General features: G+C 43.9%; 1 protein-coding gene across 1 annotated transcript in view; it reads right to left on the bottom strand.

Moving 5' to 3' along the window:
- Window positions 1-17,421, bottom strand: part of NPHP3 (nephrocystin 3) — a 342,323-nt gene that overhangs the window by 189,594 nt on the left and 135,308 nt on the right. The window contains exon 18 of the mRNA XM_085630683.1: window positions 10,436-10,600. Within this exon, the coding sequence (XP_085486809.1) occupies window positions 10,436-10,600 (165 nt within the window). The remainder of the gene's footprint in view (window positions 1-10,435; window positions 10,601-17,421) is intronic.

The raw sequence follows: 17,421 nt of genomic DNA, 5'->3' as shown, positions 1-17,421 counted from the left end.
AAAAGGTGTTCCACAATAGAGTATTTGGCAGGGCCGGGAGAACGCGGGGTTGGTTCCCCAGCTGTGGACTACCTTCTTCCAGACCCTTCCTGGACCGTGGTGCGCAATTTCAACCTACCTACGGTACCCACCAACGCTTCTACCCACAAAGGCAGAGAAACCGTGGAAGACCATTCAGAGGTGAGTGGAGACAACGCTCTTTCTCCACAGGTAGGAACCTCAAAAGACCTTTCAGGTACTCCTCCAAGGGTTGGAGGCAGACTGGGCCAATTCTCTGGCAATTGGAATTTAGTAACACAAGATCCCTGGGTCCTGAGTACAGTGAGGGATACAAGATAGAGTTCCTCAATACCCCTACCCAAACAAGGCAACCACTGGAGATTTCCTTCTCGCCCAAAGACAAGAAACTGGTCTCAAAAAAAGTAGAGGACCTATTAACAAAAGGTGCAATAGTAGAGTGCTCAGATTTAGGCTTTCTCAGCAACATCTTCCTTGTAGAGAAGAACAAAAAACAGATACCAGTTATAAACCTCAAGGATTTAAACCAATGGGTAACCTAGCCCCATTTCAAAATGGATGGGATCCATCTTTTAAGGGGCATTCTAAGGAAGGGGGACTGGCTGACAAGACTAGATATGAAGGATGCCTACCTGTAATCCCAATTTGGGGGCCAAACCAAAAATTCCTTCAATTTATCTGTGAAGGAAAACTATGGCAATTTAGTAGTCTTCCATTCGGACTATCGTCTGCCCCTTGGTGCTTCACCAAGGTCCTACGTCCTGTAACTACCTGGCTCATGGAAAGGGGAGTGAGATTAATAATATATCTGGACGATATATTTATAATGGCTCAATCAAAACTGACGGTATCACATCACATCACACAGACCTCACCATGCGTCTTTTAGAACACCTGGGGTTTATAATAATCAAGAAAAAATCTTGTACAGTACCAAGCCAACAGACACAATTCCTGGGCTTTGTGGTAGATACAGTAAAAGCAGAACTAAAACTCCCAGGAGACAAGTTAAGCGGAGGCTGAAAAGAACTAAGAAAGTTACTATCAAAAAATAATTTTCCACTAAGATTGTTAGCAAGGATCTTAGGTCTCCTATGATCCACAATTCAGACCATTTTTCCAGGCCCACTACATTATCTAGCACTTCAAAGACTAAAAACAAGGGCACTAAAATCAACACAATCGTACTCCCAGATAGTGTCTCTAGAGCAAAAATAAACAAGGGATGGTGGCTGAAAAATGCAGAGGCATGGAATGGCAGAGCCATTTTTGGGGAGGAACCAGACTTAATAATGGAATCGGATGCGAGTTTGGAAGGAGGGGTTGTCAGATGTGGCAACTCATCAACGGGGGGGGGGGGGTGTCGTTGGACAGATCAAGAGAATAAATTGCATAGCAACTGCTTAGAATTACTAGCAGTTTAATTTGCAGTTTGTGGCTTCACCCAGAAGTCAATGAAATGCTGATTAATGTTATGTATGGACAATGTATCAGCAGGTATGTCAACAAGCTGGGTGGACCCCATTCCAAAGGTCTTACAGATCTAGCGAAGGGTTTCTGGGGATATTGCTTGAACAAAGGAGTATCAGTTATAGCAGAACATATTCCTGGATTAAGCAATGGTGTAGCGAACTGTATTTGGATGCTTGTTTACGGTCCAGGGAAGACATGGCTTGGCAGTTCGGGCTGGACTGTTCCCATGAGGCACAGGGTCAGACTGATTTGCATATGGCCATGTCTGAACTGGGGTGGTGGAGTGAGCTAAAGAATGATGATGGATTAAACCCAGATCAGTTGACTGGGGGTGAGTGCTTGCAATGTTCAACACTCCGTCCATCATCCCCTTTGGTTTTGCTTTGTAGCGGACTGTATCTCCAGGAATGTCAAGGATTCCCGCAACTGGAAACTGGACAGGGAAATATTCTTGACTATCTAATCCAAATGGGGCCCCTTCAGGACAGACCTGTTTGCAGACAGACTGAATACTCAGCTAAGGGAGTTCTTCAGCTGTAGACCGGACCCTCAAGCTCAAGGAGTACATGCTTTTCTCCAAGACTGGAAGGGTTTAGCACCCTATGCGTTCCCGCTGTTTGTCATGCTACCTCAACTACTCCTTCATGCACGTCGTTACAAAGAGAGCCTAGTAATGATAACTCCCCTTTGGAGATCACAAGCCTGGTTCCCAATCGTCCTGGAAATGAGCATAGACTTTGAAATGAAATTAAATAATGTATTTGATAGAGCACACATTTACTCAAACTAGAGTGTCCTGGCGCATAGCCAGCGGGGGGAGAATGCGTAGAAAAAAACCCAGTAAGTGAGTAAAAAGCCAAGTCTTTAGATTCTTCCTGAAGGACAATATGTCTGTGTTAAGCCTCAAGGACTCCGGATGGCTGTTCCACAGTTTTGCTCCAAGATAGCCGAAGGATCTACCACCCGTACGGGCATGGCGTATCTTGGGCACAATGGCCAGGTTGGCATTGGAAGAACATAAGGGTCTAGAGGTAGTACAGTGATTAACACGTTTGGTTAGGTATCCAGCTCCTACGTTGTGGAACGCTTTAAAGAAGATGGTCAAAGCTTTAAAGTCTATCCGTTCTTTAATGCGGAGCCAATGTAAAGATTTAAGAATCGGAGTCATATTAGATCTGGGTTTAGGTCTTAGGATGGCTCTGGCTGCTGCGTTTTGAACCACTTGTAGATGCTGGATCAGAGATTTTGGAAGACCGAGGTACAGGCAGATGACATAATCAAGCTTTGATGTTACCAGAGCCTGCACCACGATCCTTCTGCTCTCCAGCGGTAGTGGTAGTAGTGGTAGGAATTCTTTTAACATTCAGAGTATGCCAAAACATGCGCCGATAAGATTTTGGATCTGAGAGTGCATGGAGAGTGTTTTGTCTATCACAATTCCTAAATTTTTGGCTTTCTCCTTTTTTTCAGGCGGGGGCAGCAGATCCTTGGGCCACCAGGAGCTCCAATCAAGAGTTTCGGGTTTTCCAAAGAAAACAACTTCCGTTTTGTCCGTATTACACTTAAGATGATTGATCTTAAGCCAGTTAAAAACCTCCGTGAGGCAGGACTTGATCCTTGCCTCATCAAAGTCAGAGTCTTTCTCACATGTGAAGATTAGCTGAGTGTTGTCAGCATAGGAAACGATTTTGGCACCCTCTTCCTCAACCACAGATGCAAGGGGAGATAGTTAAATATTAAAGAGGGTAGGGCTAAGGATGGAGCCCTGAGGGACCCCTACATTGATGGCCGGAACCGGAGAAGAGAACGGTGGGAGCCATATGTCCTGAGATCTGTTACCCAAAAAGAACATCCATGTTGTGGAGGAGTGTGGCTCAATGGTTAGAGCGGCAGACCCTGAAGCAGAGTTCTGGCCAGGGACCAGGGTTCGATTCCCGCCTCGGCGGGCCTCGGGCTCAATTTCCTCGGACCTGTCTATTCTCGCCTCGGTGCCTATTCTAATCACGGGCCCCACGCTGCAACTCTGGGCAATAGCTTGCTTAGCCTCCACACCGGCCCCAACAGCGCTAAGGATGCCTGGCTTCACACTGGGGGTGCCCAGGAATGGACACTTCACAGGGAAAGCCAGGAGGGGTTCCACAGCGGTATGAGTATCAGCGCCAGGAAACCGCAAAGGCGACACCGCAAGGTGGCAGTCTGGTGACAGTGCGCTCTATAAGTACCTCGACATTTACATTTTAAGGGGGTCCCACCCAGGCTGATGTTTTCAAGTCTGATTAGGAGCCTCTCATGTGGGACCGTATCGAAGGCCGCTGACAAATCAAGCAATATCAGGATGGCCTTACCTCCCTGGTCCGGCTTGCCCCTAATGAACTCAATCACTTCCAGCAGAGCAGACTCCGTGCTGAAATTTGGCCTAAAACCAGTTTGGGATTAATGAAGAAGCTTCCCATCTTCAATGTGTTTTTGCAGGGCCTTATTTACGTGCTTCTCTAGTACTTTCCGTAAACTACTAAAAACTTGGTTGTTCAATCAATAATCTTTCACTTCCTTGGTTCCTTCAGCTCTGCGCTGTGCGCATTATTAAACTATTTTAACATAACATAACATAACTTTAGAGAGGGCCGGAAGCAGAGAAATGGGCCTACAGTTGGCAGGATCCGTCAAATTGGCGTTTGCCTTTTTTATCAGTGGAAGAATCTTTGCGTGCTTCCACAATTTTGGCATAGTGCCTGTAGAGAGGGAAGCGTTAAAGAGCTGGCGTTATGTTATCTTGTTTGATATGGCGCATATCTACCCCGGAAAAGGGGCGTCACAACGCTGAAGCAGAAAACTGCAGAACAATAGACAGCAGAAGCAGCCTACAGTGGAGGAAAGGTGCGTTTTGATATCCTTACGGAATGCCAGATAGTTTTTCATACTGCGAATGGCGATGGGGAGCATATTCCAAAGTTTGGCTGCAATACACGAAAGGAGCGTCCACCCGCACGCACCCTCCTCTCCCGCGGAATACCCGCCAGATGTTGGCCCATAGACCGGAGTTGGCGGGAGGGGGTGTATAGTGTAAGCAGATTGGCCAAGATGTCTGGAGAGGAGAGATTTAACATTTTAAAGGACATGCAGAGGATCTTGAACTCTATGCGTTTAGCTACAGGCAACTAATGTAGCCGACTGATAGCACTGGAAGTAGGGCATGTCCTGGGCAGACCCAACAGGGTTCTAGCCGCCGCGTTCTGGACCCGTTGCAGTCTTGTAATTTCCACCTTGTTGGCTCCCAGGTAGAGTGAATTGGCATAATCCAGTCTAGACAGAACGGATGCCTGGGCAATCACCTGCCTCATGGACGGGTCGAAAAACCCTAGCACTGGTTTGAGCCCCCGTAGAATGCCAAAGCATGTTCCTGCTACTTTGTTTGTTTGTTTGTTTGAGTCTGTAAGCTAAGGGCAGAGTCTACCCACACACCCAGATTTTTTACCACCTGTTTGGGGATGGGTGCACAGCTCAGCTTAGCAGGCCACCAGCGCTCACTCCACAGCTCGTTGTCTGTCCTGACTAGCAGTACCTCGGACTTGTTGGAGTTGAGTTGAAGACAGTTGGTAGTCATACATGCGTCCTGCCCAGAGTCACTACCAACTGTGTGTCGTCCGCATAAGACACTGCTGTAAGCCCTCTGCTTTTTGCCACTACTGCCAAAGGTTGTACATATAGATTGAACAATGTCGGGCTCAAAGCTGAGCTCTGTGGTACCCCATATTTGATGGTATGGATCTTGGAAGCAAAGGGGGGGAACTGCAACCTGGAATGTCCTGTCAGCTAAAATGGAGGCAAACCACTCAAGGGCAGAGTCCACGATGCCCACCTCCTCCAACCTCTGCAGCAGGATCTGGTGGGAGATGGTGTCAAACATGACAGTGAGATCTAACAAAATCAGTGCCGATGTGCGACAGTAGGGTTTGAGGTGGAGGCTAATAAAGTAAAAATATTTGCTGGACAAGGGTTTGTAGGAGAGCCTGACATAATGCTTTGGAGGAGGGCTAATGACTCTTCCAGCTGAAGTGCCAGAAAAGCATGTAAGGGCAGAGGATCCACGTTGTAAAATTTGCTGTTTACACGATGATAGAATGTCAGCTCATCCACCAAGATGTTAGAGAAATCTTGTTGGATCAGAGAGATTTTTCTATGAAAGAATTGAGCAATCTGCTTTGACCATTCTTCTATGCAAGGCCCTTCATTTTAGCCGGCTTTCGGCGAGGTGAAGGATTGGACTATCCTAAAGATTTCCTTATTTTTAAATTTGGGCATTTTCAATCTTGTTTTGAAAGAAGTTCTTTTAGGCTGTTTTCACAGGAGTGTAATGAGTTTTTAGATTGTCTTTATAGGCCTTCCTATCCTCAGATAGATAGAATTTTTGCCATTTCCATTCCATTTTTCTACAATTCCTTTTGCTAGCTCCGATGAGATCACTGAACCAGGGAGCCGGAGGGGCCGACCTCTTGTGGGAACGGGTGACAACCGGAGCTGCTGCCTCGATATTGGTGCGAAGCCAAGAATCTATTTGGAGGGCGCCTGCATCCTGGGTGCCAGACAGCTTTGGTAGGGAGCGACCTAGGGCGTCAGCTAACTTTGGGGTAGATATTTTGTGGAACGCCCTATGATTGGAGGCCTTTGGCCCAACCGCCACCCGAGAGTCAGGGGTAGAGTAGGGGATATCAAATTTTAAAAGGAAGTGGTCAGACCAAGTGATGGGAAGAGGAGGACCAGCCGATAAGTCAAAATTATGAAAGATTTGGTCAAGGGTATGCCCCTTCTCATGGGTAGCCCAAGAGATAGATGTAAACATCTTAAAAGTCTGCAGCGTATCCAATAAGAATGTAGATTGGGGATCTTTTTCATTATCCATATCTATAATAAAATCTCCTAAAATAAGGCAATTTTTGTATTTTGCTGAATTTAGCATAGTGCTAAAATTTCTGACAGCTCCCGGGGGTCTGTAGATCAGGAACCCAGCAATGCTGTGGTGCGGGGATAAAGTACAACGGAAACCTAAGGACTCTGTACACTCTATGGTTTCTATCGGGATGAGGGAGCAGTCTAGGTTGTGCTTATAAATTATGGCGACCCCACCCCCCCATCCCCTCAGGTCTGTCCTTCTTAAGAATTTTTAAGCCCATGGGATGGCTGAGGTGATAGTGGGGATAGAATGTCCTAATACCTTCATTCAGAGAAATTCTCCTAGGTCCAGAGGGAGACTTCCGCCCCCTTGTAGAGCAGGGACTACTAGTTCTGACGGCCTGGAAGATTTCAGGAGACAATGGCAAATCCCAGGGCTTTCGCCAGATGCTTTCCGACTCATATCTGAATCATGGGCAACAGGAACAAGGAAAGCATATCGACTAGCTTGGAACAAATGGGTTCGCTGGTGTTTTCAACGAGGTTATGATCCCGTTTCAACTGATTTAGTGCATGTTGTGAACTACCTTTGAGAACTTTTCACATCAGGCCTAAGTTAGAGAACTGCCAATGTTTATAGATCAGCTATAGCTGCAAGACACTCTCTAGTAGACGGTATCTCAGTAGGACAGAACTTACTAACTAAGAAAATAATGAGAAGTATGAGAGTACTAAACCCTCCAACTGCAAAATACACCACCTTATGGGACGTTAGGGACGTCTTACGAACCCTAACCTCCTGGGGTGAGAATTCCAATCTTTCCCTAAATCGTATTTCTTATAAACTTACTGTATTATTATGTCTAGTATCGTTCAGAAGAACGTCTGATATTAAAGCTCTGGACGTCTCAAACAGGGCATTCCAACCAGAAGGAGTTTGCTTTTATTGCCAAAAGAGAACCAAAACTATGTCATCCTCTACCATTTTTTTCCTCAAAATGAAACACTCTGTGTTGTTAAATGCCTGAAAGAGTACGAAAGAAGAACAGAAAGTGAGACGAAACGAGAGTCAATTAATAATTTCACAAAGATGGCCTCATAGGGGAGTCTTTTCACCAACGTTGGCAAGATGGGTGAAAGAAGTTATGTATGAAAGTGGTGTGGATGTCTCTATTTTTGGAGCACACACCTTTATCCTCGGAGGGGGTCTGCAAGAAATCCTAAGGGCAGCAGACTGGCCAAATGAAACTATGTTTAAGAACGATTATTTTAGACTAATCTAAAGTGCAATTGATAACGTACTTAATGCACTTTGAACTTGCATAATGATAGCCTCCGTGTCATGCCATAAAATTTAGATTTTTAACAGCCTGCTGGGCAGAAAATCTGGATTTTATTGAAGACACGGAGGGTATGATTATCCCTCCACATGTTATTGTAACCCACCCTGATATTGTTAAGAGATATTACGTTAATCTATTCTCTTGGTGTTCCTGGTACTTCTCCTGGAAAGTTGTCTTCAAGTGAAGTTTAATCTCTTCTCCGCTGAATTATACTGTTCGCTGTAACAGAAAGAAGGAAGATGGCTGCATCTGTGGGGGACTTTATACTGTTAGAATGTTCATTGAAGTTCCATATTCTTCAATTGTTGCTGCTGTGAGCTGGCAATAAAGGAGATTTGCATAATCTTAGCCTCTGTGTCTTTAATAAAATCCAGATTTTCTGCCCAGCAGGCTGTGAAAAATCTAACTTTTTCCTGGACTGTGAAGACACATTGTGAGAGATGAAGTCCTAGCCACCAAGAGGCAATTCAGACCTTCTGAACCCTTGGCTGGTGGACACATTTCTCCCCAAAGGAACCAACAAGGAACAAGATCTACAAAGAAAGAAACTTTCTGAAAGGTTTTGCAGAAAGGTTCCAAGAGAAAACCGGCTCGACGTCAAGAGTTAAGTTGCCGTTGTTGATTAGCAAATCGGCCTGAGAGCCCTGGATTCTCCCTCTGAAAGCTCCGGAGGTCCTCAACATTGAAGACAAAGACTTCCAGCATCTCATTGAGGCATGATGCTGCAGCAGGCCACCATCATGAACTCGAATTCCGGATTCGAGAAGCCCCATGACCAGACGACAAGCACGTCAATGAGAGAAAAATCCAAGAAAAAGACTACGTCAAAGATAAACTTTTGACCGGGACCTAGCATTCAGCAAACTCGACCCACGGTCTATCACAGCCTAAAACTTTGACTTTGTCCCAGTCCAGCACGACCAGATAGCCGTGAGTGGCGCTTTAAGCTTTTTGGCACTAGAATGCAAAATGTTTTATTTAATCGTTAAAAATTAATCTCTCTCATATTCATATAAGGTTTTTATCGTTTTTGTATGATTTTAAAGATAAACATTTCTCTATATGTTGGTGTTGGATTTTTATTGTGTTGTGTCTTTTATTTAGTTACTGTTGTGGTGATATTACATGCTTTACAAATACCTGTCTTCTAAGTTAAGCCTGACTGATTTGCCCAGGTACCAAGGGCTGAGCAAGGATTCATTTATTGAGACTTGACTGGACCTATTGGTGATTGTGATATTACCACCAGCTGAAGGTGAATACCAGCACCTATTAATAATCGTCTTTCCTACATGAAGCTCGTTATTTTCTATATCGAGAATATCCTTACATTTTAATCTAAAATTCCAAATTCACTTGACTAAAGATTGACATTTTAGGATAGCTAAATCAACACTTTTTGAATTAGATAGCATACGATTTAGTTAGAATTTGTTGAGAGCCCATATCTATTTTAATAGAATTCATATTTGGCATGGGCTGTGTTAGCTTTAGAACATTTTATACAATAATTCAACCTGTTAAGTTACAGCATTACCAACAAAAGTTTTACATGGCTGATTTCAAGTCGAGATTCACTCTGTTAACTTTGTGAATGCAGGATACTGATTTCCTTCTGAAAATTAAGCATAAGTCACTCCAGCAAATTAGCTTTAATGAAAAATTTGGAAGATGGTTCCTCACATGATCCATATCATCAAAGACGACATACAGTACAACAAGATGACTTCTCTTGCCCTGGTAAGGTCCTAGAGACCACCTGACACTAAACACAAATATTAATGAACTGTATGCAGGTACAAAAATAATTTTGAATATCTATTCTTAAAAACGTATCACTTTAATAATTGATGTCAATTGTTTTTACTTAGCAAGGAACTACTTATGTCTGCACAGTTAAAATGATTTAATCAAACCTCAGAGGGCATTTGAGCACAGTGCAGGCAGTATGGGTGGACACCAACAACCTTTAACCATATTTAGTCAATAGTTTTGACACCCTGAAAAGACCTCTGCAATCAACTTAGCCAATTTAGAGGCTAAAATGTGGGCAACACTTGCTGCCACGGGAAAGCAAGTTAGACATTGTGTGGCATGGCATAGAGAGAACCTGGAGAAATCCTCCTTTGCATCATATGCTGATACCTTTCCTTTGATACCCTGAAGACTGTTGCAAGGGTCTACTGGGAAACCAGTGGGAAGAGCATGGAATGGGTGGTGGGTGCAGTGGAATGTTAATGAGTAAGGACAGAAAGTGGATTAGAAAGAAGACACCAGATGGGGTTGGCACAGACAAGTCGTGTTGCTGAAAAATGATGGGCAGAAAAGGGGAGAGGAATGGGAAGAAAGAGCAGGGAGGTTTCGCAGTGTGGGATGGGGATGGGGATCGGGTGTGGGGCATGCACCTTTTTCAGGGGAGCCGGCACCTTTTTTGGGCACATGGGTAAGAAATAACACTTGCAGCTAGAAGTCAAGACTTAAAATTTCCCCAACAGTTGTTTGTAAATGGCACATGTGTATATTTATCTGAAATACAAATTAACTTCATCAGAAATAGAAAGGTACAAAGTACAGAGATGAGTCATTTTAGGACACAATATGTATTACTAGCTGAGCATTGCATGAGATTTGCTGATATCTCAGTCTATTATAGTTAACATGACAGGAAGGCTTGGAAGAACATCTGGTTAGCGTGATGCATAATACCTCACCTGGAGATGTTGGAACTTTAGCAATCCACAACCGTAAGTCAAAAGGAACATTCTGCTCAGATTGTGAATAAGGAATGCCAGAACCGGCCAAGATAGTTCTGGGCAGAGCTCCATCAGCTCAGACTCACTCACTCCGTTGTGGCTGACATGAATAAGGCACAGAACCTAGAGTATGAAAAGATGCAGACCAAGACAACATGTTAAAGCCAGTAATAAGTACAGTTAGCATTCCAGCAAAATTTTCATATCAACATAAGATGCACAACTTGTCAACATAATGCCTTCTCTGCCCTCGTATAGGGTTAGGGTGTGACTGTATTGTTTGGGAAAGGTGATGTATTTAAAGCAATAGTAGCACAATTTCACAACAATTTATCACAATGCTCACCAATATGAAACAAACCCACACAGAGGAATGAAGAAAGAAGTCGGACTGCTGGCTTATTTTTTTCAGGTTATCTCTGCGGATCTTGTCAGCAACTGAGAGAATATAGGTCTTGCGTGTGAGACCTGAGGCACCTACCAACTAGTAAGTGAATCAAGATCAACAAATCACTTTACTCCCCTCACTGATAAAAGCGTTGGCAGTGTTAAAAGGCGTGCATCTGTGAGGTAGCATGGTTTAAGTACTTAAAGAAACCCATAGAACGAGAACCCCTGGAGGACTAAGGTCCAGGGTGCACCACAAGCAACAGACCTGGTGTACAGATAGACAGGCACCTCTGGCAGAGCTTGGTAATACAGACCCCCAAAAGATCCAAAATGCATCTCAGGCAGAGGCTAGAATAAGGCCCTAAGAGGGACCGTAGGAACACAACCCTCAGAGCAAGACCCTTGGGCTACCTGATAAGAACCCAAAGTAAGGCCTAGAGGGTAGCTCTAAAGGCCCAGTAAAAGCAACATTCACCTACAGAATGTTTTCAAATACAGAAGCTCTGGTGATAAGAAAAAAACCAAGCTTGGTCTTGGGAGTTGCAAAGTACCTTAGAGACTGAAAAAGAACATGCACATTTGTGGAGGATAATATTGGCACTGGCGCAAAACAACAACATAATTGAGAGCAGAATAAAAATACTTCAACAAATTACTGCATGGACAGAGGGATCTGTAAACTGAGCGGCATACAGAGCCTGACTGAGCTGGGGTCATAAATGCATTCAGGTTCCAAACTAGGGCCCCGATTTTGATATTGGTTCACAGGTCACTCCATCACAATAGTGGCGGATATCCCATCCAAAGAAATATAAATCTCATAAAATATAATGGGATTTACATTTTGGCAGACGAGATATACGTCACTTCTGTGACGAAGTAACACGTCCGCCAAGATCTAAATCAGGACCTATATGTCTATTTTGCGCTTCTCAAACCCTGCCATATATGTTGGCATTGCAGCCTGGACATACCACGAGTTGGGACCAGACCTGTGTTTATTACAGTCCTTGGCCGGTAAGTAACTTAGTGGTGAAAGGAGATTGAACCCCCTGCATATAAACAACTGAGCTACTGAGACGCCATGTGGGAACACAATACAAAGGTCAAAATTGGGTCAAATCGGGACTTCAGTGGGAAGATCTGGATAGTATTTACTTTTTGCTTATGGTTTTTGTATATAACCAACAGATCGCACCACACAACTGATTCAGACTAAATGAATGGTGGTTAAACATTTTCAGTGTCAAGGTTATAAAAAGCATGTGCTCCTCATTCCTCTGCCACTTTAATGTTGGGGTATGTATATGGGAGATGCCAAGGTCATCGAGGCACAGATAACACTACACCCGGAGGAGGGATCCCTGCATAGCACACGACCCTGTGCATGCCACTATCAGTATAGGACTGACCTTTGTCGACCACCTCAAATCTTAGGTCCCTAGGTACCACAACATGCACAGAGGCATGTGCCATACAGGGATCCCGGGTTTCCGCCCTGAAGAATGCCACAGACTCGCCGGAGCAATCAGGCAGAAACATGTTGACGGCATGAGTGGTGATGAGGTACTAGTTCCCCTTTCACCCACATTGGTTTTTAATAACAAGTGGTGTTACATTTAAATATAAAGGTCAGTTTGGTATATCACATTGGATTTACATTTTTCTATGTCACTGGTCCATTTCTAGTAAGAAGTGCCTCCCTGACCTCCCGGAGTAGGCCCGCTCTTCATCAAACTGGGTTTTTGAAGAGTGTGGGAAGTCCTATGATGAAGCATGACACCTGGTTGTGTGTGAGGACATCCTGTCACATTTTTGTGTATGGCCAGAGATAGGTTGGTGTTAGGTGTAGCATTGATTTAAATTGTTTCTTGCGTGGCTCAGTTGTGTTTAACATTTGAAGCCATATTAAATCCACATATAAGGGGATTTAAATACAAGGCCAATAATGCAGGGGAAAATAGACACATCTGACGTGTGTCGTGCTCAATTTCAAATGTTGCTGTTAGTACATTCTTTTTAACAATAGTGGCCACAGGTGCATTTTTATTGTCGCAATTATACCATTTGTAAATTCTTCATATAATGCTTCATGCTCTCCACTGTAGAAAACATTAGGTCAGCTGTGCAGGAGGTTGTTATGTTCAGAATATAAAGGCAAATATCTGTTTGTGCTGGGGAGCTTGGAAAATTAATGTGTTTTTTTCACATCATCCTTCTTGAAAATTCTCTTCATTAACGTCGGAGGGAACCAAAAGTATTGCGCAAAATAAATCAAACAACAATTCTCTTCGTATTTTTACAGGGGCGCACCATATAGGGGGGTAAGATGAGAGGGAAGAAAGCAAATGGGGAATATCTAATGTAAGTCATTAGTAAAATCCTTAGATGTAAATCTGAGAGGGCAAACCTAAAATTCCCAAGTATTTCTTCGTTTATGGCTTGAATTCAAACAACATTGCACATGCAGAAATGCTACTCAAATATTAAAATCTGCATATACATATATAATCATATGCACATTCTATCAAAAATGTCATTTTTGGTAAATCTTCACAAAACTTTCTGAAAAAGTGCTTGTTTTTGCTTAGTTTCTTCATGGAAAGTTTTGGTGTGCTCTGTCATGTGAGGGCCAAGAGAGGATCCCAAAATGCCATATCCCCAAGCAATTTCTATAGGATTTTTTTTACAAAGGGCTGCAGCGAAACGATTAAATAGAATCACGCCAAATTTGGCAGGAAGCTAGATCTTGGTCCAGAAAGTGTGCTTTTGGGATTTGGTGTAAATCTAGCCAGGGGGTTTTGAGAAATTAAGCATCAAAAATATTTGTAAATCAAGACAACTGGGTTCATGGAACTCTCACGAGAGTCCAGCAAGCTCAACTTAAAAAATAGAGTGTTCCAATTGGCCTAACAGACTTTTTTTCAATGGGGACATCTCGCTAAAGAGGGGGAAACGGTCCCGCAGGAACGAACACTCTGATTGGCAGGCAGCAACATGAAATAAAAAGTTGCGGCAGTCATTACAGGACTCCAGAGATTTAGTCCTGAAAACTAGTGAAAAAAACCTATATAAGAGGGCAGGGCAGGCTTACCCTGCCCCCACATTGTGGGTGGTTATCAGAGTGCCCCCTCCCACCCCCCCATAACAGCAATTGGTTTTTTTTATACGTTTTTTTCTCGACAATCACAAAAAGGAGAGGGTGGCTCATGCAAAGACCACTGCATCATGGGTGCCTCGGGTGGACACCCATCTTTAAATAAAAATGGGCTCGCTTGTGCAAGGAGATCCAGCTGGGGCTGCAGTGGCCCTGGGGCAGCCCCCAACATCCCCATCCCTGGTGGCCACTGGGGCACCCACCACAAATGTTTAAAAAGGACTGGTTCCTACCAAAGGAGACAGGTGGGTCCACGGGGGACCTGGGGCTCCCACCACAGCCCCTTACAAAACTGGAGCTGTGGGTGCCAGCTCCTGCTGGGACCCAGTATGATGCTTTGGGGCCAAGGAGGCTCCCCCCCTCTCCCCCACAGCCACTAAACCAAATGTATAATGTTGGCATCCCGGGTGGGAATTGAAACTGGCCCTGGCAAACTGCTCGGCCTGCTGGGGAGAGCGGCGGGTGTGGGGGGTGCGGCCAAGCTATTTGCTAGGGCCGGTTTCAGCCGATTTTGTTACAGGGAGACAATATTACCAGCCCCTGGTAACATAAATGGCCCCTAGGGGCCTAAACCGTCACACACCCTGCCTGCCCACCGAGGAAACACACAGTGCCCGCTACAGCCAGTTCGGACCCTGTACCGCAGTACTTCCGCGAGACCCAGTGCGGCCCTCCCTTGAGGGACCACAGCACTCAAACAGTAGCCAAAGTTCTAGCTTCACCCTAATGGTACCATGATAGCAGAATTTTTTTTTTTTTTTAAATCCATAGGAAATAATATGCGGGTTGGGCATATGTGGTGGCTGGTTGCAGCCAACTCACCGCTGCACGCAGCCAAAGGCCAGAGGCTAGGTCCTGTGGCGAACACCATCCTGCACATGGTCACAGGTAATGCACATTGGGAGTTGGGGGACAGCTGCAGTGGGGTTGGCCAACCATCCATTGTGAATGGCCAAAGGCTTTGTGCAGCGGGGGTTTTAGCCAGGCATCGCAGGGTTGGCTGCAGGCCCTGCAGTTAACTATCAACTGTGCTCATCCAAAGGGGGGTGGTCCATCCTCAGCAGGGGGGACACAGGGCCTAGCCACAAGCCAGGCCCTGCGATCAACCATCCATTGTGAAAGTTAGGCACCGTGGGTCTAACTTCGTGTGCAGTGGGGGCCTTGCCTGAATACAATCAAAATACCCCAGAAATTCACTGAAATGAAACTAAGATTAAAGTGAAGGTATAGTTGGGTGTTGAACTAAGAGAACCACCACATGCAAAAAAAGAACACATCCAAATGAGAATGCTATATTCATAAAACATTTCAAAAAGTTATAAATGTAAGCCTACATGGGGAGTGATGGGTGAGGAGCAAGAGATTTATAGATGATCTTCAAACATGGTACAGCGAACAGGCAACTGTGTATATGTATTAGGTGTTACAGAATAGTGGGAGAACAGAAGAAATTGAGCATTGCATACCCACTCTTTGATTTGTCAATTAACTGATCATAGTAATTATGCATTTGAGTAGAGCCAAGTTGTCAATGGACTCCAACATTTTGAATGTTCTTACTCTAGCAAGAATAGTGTTGTACATCTTAACCATCTGAACTGAGGAGGAGTTTCCACCAATGTAAGATATTTGAACTGAGGGATGCTCAATAGTGGAGCTGAACGAGATAGAAAAATATAGTGGCAGGAACAAAGTCAATACTAAAGGAAGAGAGGTTGAGTACCATGACTGACACACTGAGTTTGCCCAATGCTTTGAAAGTGATCACTTTTGCCACTGGCAGCCAATATAGAGACTGAAAGGCTGGTGAAATGATATGAACGTTTATGAGTGGTCTAGCAGTTAAATTCTGGATTATATTACAAGACTGGAGGCTAACAGTATGCATAACCTTTTAATTGCCACTCCAGACAGCAGCCCCTTTAAAGAACTTCACCAAAACAATCCAAAATAGAACCACAAAATCCATAAATGTCCACAGCGTAGAACAATCATCCTCTTTTAAATGTTGCTCCTGTTGCAGATAAGTGGCTTCTTTATTTTCTAAATATATTGTATGTTTGAATTGTAATGATTTAAAATGAAAGGTTTGGGTGTAAGCTTCTAATTTTTAGAAGCAGTATGGTTGATTAGTATGTGTTTTTTGTTGTTTTTCATGTGAGCTTTTAAAAGAAAATATATTTATTGGTTAGTATTTACTGAATTACGTGCATTTCGAAAGGAAATGTCTGGGTTTTTGATTTGGTTGTGGTTGAGTGTTTTTTAAAGGTTTACTTGACTTTTAAAAGTATTTACGAGATTTTACTCGTACTGGTGCGGCTGGCTCGAGACAAAGGGCGCACTGCGGGTGGTCATTATGGCGAGCACTTACCATGATAGTACTTTTGTCAAAGGGCTCGCGTGCGCCAGCTCGAGTCAGGGAGGCAGCTAGAATTGGTCACGAGCAGGCAGGGGATCTGTTGCGGTAACATTTTGATCACACCATTAAAGTTGAGCTGCTATTGGCCGCCGTAGTCCCGCGTGAGTATGGCGGGCATCTTGGATTGAGAATTATTATGTTAGAAAGGCCTGTTTTGTGAACACGAGTTGTGCAATAAAATGTTTTAAAAAGGGATTTGTGTTTGAAAGGATCAGCTGTTCTTAGCACACGTTTTATGCAAGGCTATCAGGTGTGTGTATTTTTATTGAGGGGAGAAATTTTGAGAGTTTGTTAATTCTTTCAGGAAGTAGGTGGTATGGCAGCTGAGGAAGGAAGTGTTATTCAACAATCTGTTGAGCGTAGAGTGAGTGAGTGAGGAGAGTGTAAGGCGTTTAATTTAGAGTGAAACGAAATCTTCTATTAGAGAAGTTGTTGAGATTGTAATGGTCACCAAAAGGAAAGAGGCTAGATCAGAGGAAGATTTTTGGTCTTTTTCAGAAGATGATAATGAGAATAGGAGACCGATTAAGAGAGCGAAGAAAACTAAACATATGGATAAGAGGGTGAAAGATGGATTTAACTCCAAAAAAGGAATGGTGTCCTTGGCAGCACACATAAAAAAGGTGTCCCTTGCGGCACGCAGGATTGCTCTGATGAGGAGTACAATATGGGCGTAGATGAGAGAAAAGCCTTAGGAAATGAAAGAATGTACAACGAGTATGTTTTTATATGGATCACGAAGATGATCTAAATGATGATTTAAGAGATGAACTACCCTCGACCTCAAAGAGTGTGATAAAGGATCCTCTGGGTAAGGACATGTTTAATCCCTATGATATCAGGCATCTTAGAAGTGCTGATTGGCCATTAGACCATGTGATGAAATTTATGATGCAATGGATTCGTAAACCATTGGAAAAAGAGGTTAAGGGGTGTTTTGAGAGCTGAATGCTCTAGACCTCAGATTGGTGGTAAGGT

This window comes from Triturus cristatus, chromosome 10 (genome assembly GCF_964204655.1).
Source record: "Triturus cristatus chromosome 10, aTriCri1.1, whole genome shotgun sequence".
Taxonomy (NCBI): Eukaryota; Metazoa; Chordata; class Amphibia; order Caudata; family Salamandridae; genus Triturus; species Triturus cristatus.
Note: the sequence above shows the minus strand (reverse complement) of the source record. Positions and strands in the feature narration are given on the sequence as shown.